Source organism: Rutidosis leptorrhynchoides, chromosome 3 (genome assembly GCF_046630445.1).
Source record: "Rutidosis leptorrhynchoides isolate AG116_Rl617_1_P2 chromosome 3, CSIRO_AGI_Rlap_v1, whole genome shotgun sequence".
In the NCBI taxonomy this organism is placed as follows: Eukaryota; Viridiplantae; Streptophyta; class Magnoliopsida; order Asterales; family Asteraceae; genus Rutidosis; species Rutidosis leptorrhynchoides.
The window spans coordinates 537,004,329-537,011,814 of NC_092335.1; the positions used below are offsets into that span (position 1 = coordinate 537,004,329).

The 7,486-nt window shown below is 38.4% G+C and overlaps 1 protein-coding gene across 1 annotated transcript; it reads right to left on the minus strand.

The window, feature by feature from the left end:
• Positions 1–377: 377 nt before the first annotated feature.
• Positions 378–1,445, minus strand: LOC139901978 (F-box/kelch-repeat protein At3g06240-like). The gene has a single exon (XM_071884636.1). It carries the CDS (start codon positions 1,443–1,445, stop codon positions 378–380), a length of 1,068 nt encoding a protein of 355 aa, XP_071740737.1.
• Between the last annotated feature and the right edge of the window lie 6,041 nt (positions 1,446–7,486).

Genomic DNA, 7,486 nt, shown 5'->3' on the forward strand with positions numbered 1-7,486 from the left:
AGTTCAGGGACCAAACACCTCATTTCATGTAAACCACAGGGAACAACCGCACAATTTTCTCTTAGTGAATTCTGACGGGGTGTTACACCTGGTTAAAAATAGTTTAAGAGTCATTAGCATATCTAAGTAATGGGATACCTATATTCATAACATTACTGTTAAATAAATAGATGCAACTAATCAATTCACACTCAAAATAATCCCATTTAATTAACTAAACGTACCAAATGAAAGATCATACTTCCTAGCTACTAGAGTACTGACCTATTATGGTCAAATTGTAAAATATATCATTAACAATTAACCAAAACACATTAAATAAAATCAATTTAGAACATTGCATTTTAATTTGCAAGTTTTCCCTTTTATCTTGTTGATTATCTTGTTGATTTCCTTTTTCTTCCACTCAATCTCGAAAAGTAGACATCCGAAGGTGAAACCAAAGTCTCCACATATTGTACACAGTTGAGGCCAAACAAAGGACGAAAGTGTTCACTAAGTGAAATCTCAAGCGTTTCATACGAGCTTTTAGAAATATCGTAGATAATGAATTGATTAGAGGGATCCACCATAAGAATTTTTCCATCATCATAAATATTAATAGTATGGTAGAAGTAGTCCCATTTGAAATCTAACGTAAAGGAATGTGTTTTCACCCATGTACTCTCAATGGAGTGTTCCTTACTCACCCACAACTCGAATAATCTCGATGAAGTGGTCAATTCGGTCATGTTGAGCGAACAAAGGCATCCATTTATCGTACCTAGAGTATCAAGGAAGAAGTTCGAACTAGAAGCGGGTAGAACTATCTCAGAAAGAACCATATCTTTAACACCGAAGACAATCAACACATATTTCGATTCAATCCAATACAAGTATCCATTTACAAATGTACCCATAGGATGTACAAACCTAATGTAGTTTACGTTGTATTTTTTTGTACTCAATGAGCTCCAAGAATTCCCTTTAAAGTCGTAGACCTCATAGGCATTGGAATAATTTTCAATCTTAACAATTTTTAGGTCATTGGGAGTAGCACCATAGCCAAATCCGTATCCAGTTTTATAACAACCAATCCTACTAGGAGGACTTGGAAGTTTCTTGGACTCGCCAGTAAAAGGATTGTATAATATAAAAGAGTATGCATACACCATTAAGACTAACCCATTGAACGATCCAATAAGATTGGCAGTTGTACGGCGCAAATGATCTAATGGATAACATTGCTTAAATATCGAATAAGTATTACCACCGTTTATGAAGTCCAAGTTTTCCGTATTTACCGAGAGAATGATATTTTTGTGTGATCTTAACTTGATAAAGTACGGCTCCATAAGCATACAACGCCAATACCTGGATACGCACCGAAACCGTACCAATGATTTTGTTGGAAGCTTAGCAAGTATATTGAGAACTATCTCATCAGATACAATGTCGGAGGCCATCATAAAATTCTGTAAAATAAAAGCAAGTAATGGTCATCATTATGTAAGGATATTAGAACCCAAAACAACGCAAGTGATTCAATAAGATCATTCACCGATAGTAATTCTACAAGATTACTAACCCACTTAATGAACGAAAAATTATAAATGCAAGAAATGTAAATCGACACAAGAGATAACGTGGTTATATGCAATCGTTGTGATTGCTTTAGTCCACGGCCAACTAGAGAATATTATTGATAATTTTTCTTGGTGTGTTTACAATGAGTTACAAGAGGGTCTATTTATAGAATGGTTTAAGGAGTAAGCTAAAACAATTCCTTGAAGTTTCATGTGAGTTTCCTGACAGCTTCATGGAAGCTACATGTGAGTTTCTTGACAGCTTCGTGGAAGCTACATGTGAATTTTCTCACAACTTCGTGGAAGCTACATGTGAGTTTCCTAACAACTTCGTGGAAACTTCGTGTGAGTTTTCTGAAATCTTCCCCCTAATTGTTTAAAGTTCTCCATATCTCCAACAATCTCCCACTTGAAGACTTTGAACAAACCCAACCTTCGTCAACCCAAAATATCAACGATCTAACCAAGAACGTTAAACCACCATTATACCGCCAAACTCCATTTGGGACACGCACACTCAACACATACTTCGGATGAGCAGACTTTCGATACAAGGTCTTCAACACTACTTGTTAGAATTGAAATATCAACTCTTTAATTCCCTAGTCGACGTCTTCTCTCATCAAGTCATGAGAAGACCGGTTGAGGCAACGCAAAACCTCAACTTCTCCGTCGTAACCACCTTAGTAAACATGTCAGCAGGATTCTTCGTACCAAGGACTTTTGCCAATGCTAAAGTACCATCATTTATATGTTGTCGAATAAAATGATACCTTAACTTAATGTGTTTCGTACGACTATGAAACACCGGATTCTTCCCAAGATGTATTGCACTTTGATTATCACAATACAAGACACAATAGTCTTGTCTTTTACCCAACTCACCTAAGAAGTTCTTCAACCAAACAAGCTCTTTAGAAGCTTCTGCAATAGCCATATATTCGGCCTCGGTGGTTGACAAAGCAACACTCTTTTGTAGTCGAGACATCCAACTAACCGACGTCTTTCCTATTGTGAAAACATAACCCGTAGTGCTTTTTCCCGAATCGTCACATCCACCCAAATTAGCATCCGCATAACCTCTAAGTATGACATTGCTTTTAGAGAAGCACAATCCCATATTAGAAGTACCTTTCAAATAACGAAGTAACCATTTAACCGCTTCCCTATGCTCTTTCCCCGGATTAGACATATAACGACTTACAACTCCCACTGCGTGAGTAATATCGGGTCTTGTACAAACCATGGCATACATAACACTACCCACGGCCGATGCATATGGAACCTTTTCCATCTCCATTTTGTCTTCTTCCGTTTTAGGTGATTGACTTTTCGATAGCTTTATCGTGTTACCCAAAGGCATAGAACGAGCCTTTGAATTTTCCATGTTAAACCTCTCTACAACTTTCTCAATATATTTGGATTGAGACAAGTATAGAGTACCCTTCACACGATCACGCACAATACTCATGCCAAGTATTTGCCTAGCACCACCAAGATCTTTCATCTCGAACTCATGGGAAAGTAATCCCTTCAACTTGTTGATTTCGGACATGTTGGAAACTGCAAGTAACATGTCATCAACATACAACAATAAGATTATGTAAGAAGACTTGAATTTCTTCAAGTAGCAACAGTGATCCGCTTCACATCTTAAGAAACCAATCTTCTTCATAAACTCGTCAAACTTCAAGTACCATTGCCGAGGTGCTTGCTTCAATCCATACAAACTTTTCTTTAGCTTACAGACCCACTTCTCTTTACCCTTTACCTCAAAGCCCTCGGGTTGCCTCATATAGATCTCTTCATCAAGGTTACCATGTAAGAATGCGGTCTTCACATCTAGTTGCTCTAGATTAAGTCCTCGGATGCAACCATAGAAAGTACCAAACGAATAGTAGTCATCTTCACCACCGGTGAAAATATCTCTTAGTAGTCAACTCCTTTCTTTTGTTGAAAGCCTTTAACCACCAAACGAGCCTTGTACCTTTTCTTGCCATCCAACTCATTCTTGATTCGATACACCCATTTACTTTGCAACGCCCTTTTATCATGAGGTAATTTCACTAGTGACCAAGTTTTATTCTTCTCAAGTGACCCCATCTCTTCTTTCATGGCAAGCTCCCATTGTATGGATTCTTTTGTCTTCCTTGCCTCAAAGTAACTTTCGGGTTCACCATTCTCGGTATAGAGCAAGTAGTTTGCTGATGGAGAATACCTAGGATTAGGTTTGGGCACTCTAGTCGAGCGTCTTAGTGTAGGAGCAACCGAAATGGTTGGACCGGTTTCATTTGTGTCCTCCTCATCACTAGAACTCGCACTATGTTCGGAATCATCACCGCTTTCCGAACTATCCCCGTCATTAGCATTTTCCGACGCCTCACCGTTAATTGGCAATTCATTGTTACCCGTACTCCCACTAGAACCTGCAAGATCATCAATAGAAACATCGTCAAAAGTAACATGACCCGGTTTAGAACTCCCCGTTTCCGGTTTGCCATAAACCGAATCTTCATCAAAGGTAACATCACGAGAACGAATCACTTTTCTAGCTTCGTTATCCCAACAATGATAACCCATTTCATCCGGCCCGTAGCCTATGAAAATTCACTTCTTTGACTTGGCCTCAAGTTTGTCTCTATCCGCATCTTTGGTCTTCACATAAGCATTACACCCAAAGATCCTAAGGTGATTATAACTCACCTTCTTACCTTGCCATTCTTCCTCGGGAATTCGGAAACCCAACGGTGTTGAGGGTCCCCTATTTATCAAATAAGCCGCCGTATTTACCGCATCCCCCCAAAACATCTTAGGCAAACCGGCATGTAGTCTCATACTCTTAGTCCTTTCATTTAACGTACGATTCATACGTTCGGCGACCCCATTGTCTTGCGGTGTCTCCGGTACCGTTTTCAACATTCTAATACCGAGTTTTGCACAATGGTCTTTAAACTCAAGACTACCATATTCCCCTCCATTATCCGACTTCAAGCACTTGACCTTCAAGTAAGTCTCATTTTCTACCATAGCTTTCCACTTCACAGATGTATTAAATACATCAGATTTAGCTTTAAGAAAATAAACCCATACCTTTCGAGTGGAGTCGTCAATGAAGGTGACATAATAGCGAGAACCTCCATGTGATTCTACATTCGTTGGACCAAATACATCCGTATGAACAAGCTCCAATTTCTCCAACTTAGGAGCATTTCCCGATTTCCCAAAAGTCACCTTCTTTTGCTTCCCATATACACATGGTTCGCAAAACCCAAGTTCTACCTTTTTCAAATCCGGAATTCTCCCACTCGAAACAAGCATCTTCATACCCTTCTCACTCATATGCCCGAGTCTTCGGTGCCATAGAGTTGATTCAGACTCAACATTAACCGTAGCAACCACCGTGTCTTCATCAAACACTTCAACCATATAAAGAGTTCCCCTTTTATGTCCACGGGCCACAATACAACTACCCTTAACCACCTTCCATTGGCGGTTTTCAAAAGTAACCGCGTTACCTTCATCATCTAATTGACCAACCGAAATAAGTTTCCTTTTTAATTTAGGAATGTACCTTACGTTTTTCAAGGTCCAATTAGAGCCAAGAGTAGTCTTCAATACAACATCTCCAATGCCCTCTATATTGAGTTGTTTGTCGTCTGCCAATCTCACCTTGCCTTGATATGAACGAAAATTCTTCATCATGCTTTTGACATGAGTAGCATGAAACGAAGCTCCCGAATCCAAAATCCAAGACTCCATAGAATTTTCAACACTACATAAAAGTGCATCATCACTTTCTTCCTCGGTCAAGTTCACACCTTTCGCCGGACCATTTTTACAATTCCTTTGAAAGTGTCCCTTTTGATTTCAACCCCAACAAACAGCTTCACTTCTATCTTTCGATGGATACCTCTTCTTAGACTTCTTTCTACCCTTCTTCTCACCGCGTTCAAATTTCCTACCACGGTTGTCAGTACTTAACAAAGAACCGGATGTTGATTCCCCCCCGAGTTTCTCCTACGAGTATCTTCACCTAGAATCAAATCCCTTATTCCTTCGAACGCTAGCTTAGTAGTTCCCGTAGAGCTACTAACCGCGGTAACCGTACCCGACCAACTTTTCGGTAATGATGAAAGCAAGATTAGTGCCTTTAACTCATCATCAAACACAATATCTACCGATGCTAACCTCGATATGATGTTGTTGAACTCGTTTATATGATCCGTTGCACTCGTACCTTCCTTCATCTTCGTATTGAACAATTGTAGCATGAGAAAAACCTTATTAGAAGCGGTAGGTTTCTCATACATGTTAGAGAGTGCTTTCAAGCAAGCAAACGTCGTCTTCTCATTCACAACATTGTATGCTACGTTCTTAGCAAATGAAAGACGAATCGCACCCAAAGCTTGGTGATCCAAAAGCGTCCAATCGGCATCGTTCATGCCTTCGGGTTTGGTCTCTAACAGAGGTTGATGTAGCTTCTTTTGATACAAGTAGTCTTCGATTTGCATCTTCCAAAAGCCGAAGTCTCTCCCATCGAAACGGTCGATTCTAAACTTTCCGTCTTCCGCCATCGTTCCCTTAACGAAACCTTGAGCTCTGATACCAGTTGTAAGGATATTAGGACCCAAAACAACGCAAGTGATTCAACAAGATCACTCACCGATAGTAATTCTACAAGATTACTAACCCACTTAATGAACGAAAGATTATAAATGCAAGAAATGTAAATCGACACAAGAGATAACGTGGTTATATGCAATCGTTGTGATTGCTTTAGTCCACGGCCAACTAGAGAATATTATTGATAATTTTTCTTGGTGTGTTTACAATGAGTTACAAGAGGGTCTATTTATAGAATGGTTTAAGGAGTAAGCTAAAACAATTCCTTGAAGTTTCATGTGAGTTTCCTGACAGCTTCATGAAAGCTACATGTGAGTTTCCTGACAGCTTTGTGGAAGCTACATGTGAATTTCCTCACAACTTCGTGTGAGTTTCCTGGAATCTTTCCTCTAATTATTTAAAGTTCTTCATATCTCCAACACATTATATGTATACAACAACAACAACAACAAAACCCAATACCACATGAGTGGTGTATGGGGGAGGTGAGATGTAGACAATCATTCCCCTATCCGAGAATAAAGACAAGTCATTTCTCCACCCAGAGTGAAACACTCTCAAGAGTAGAGAAAGTCATCTCTCTCTTTATTCGACGGATAAAGAGATTGCTTCCGAGAGACCTCCGACCTTTAAGTAGGAAAAAGTAAAAAAAAAAAAAAAAAAAAAAAAAAAAATATTATATGTATATACATATATATTTGGAATTAAAATTTGTTAAATAAAAGAATCAATAATGACAAGGTACATTACGACTGATCAAGACACAAACAAGACGTATGTACGAAGTGGTAACCGCACCAATTTAGTTGTTTTAATTTGTTGATTGTTAATTATGAACGTCAATAGTTAACTTATACGGAGTATTAGTTTTCGTTTAGGGTTCAACACAGCAATAAAACAAGTTTTTCACGGTTATTTTTCACAATTGATGAAAGCGTGAACAAAGTTGGCACATTTACAAACGTAACTATGATCCCAAACTGATCTCCCACACCTAGTTAATAATTGTTTAAATTGGTCGCTAGCATAAACAATTTAGCAATAAATATATCAAAAATTAACTCTTGTTAACCACTCAAAAAATCACGTGGTTAAACCAATCATAAAACCTAGAACAATTGTAGATCTTTTGATTAAGCACACAATCAATAACTCAAAAATAAATAAAGCCTAATGTTATGAAATCGAAAACAAGGGTTCAATCAATCAAGTGAATATAAAAAATCTTAGAGGATCATTGGACTTGCAAAAACAATTAAACAAGTCAAAGACGGATAATTAATCTATCATATAAAGTA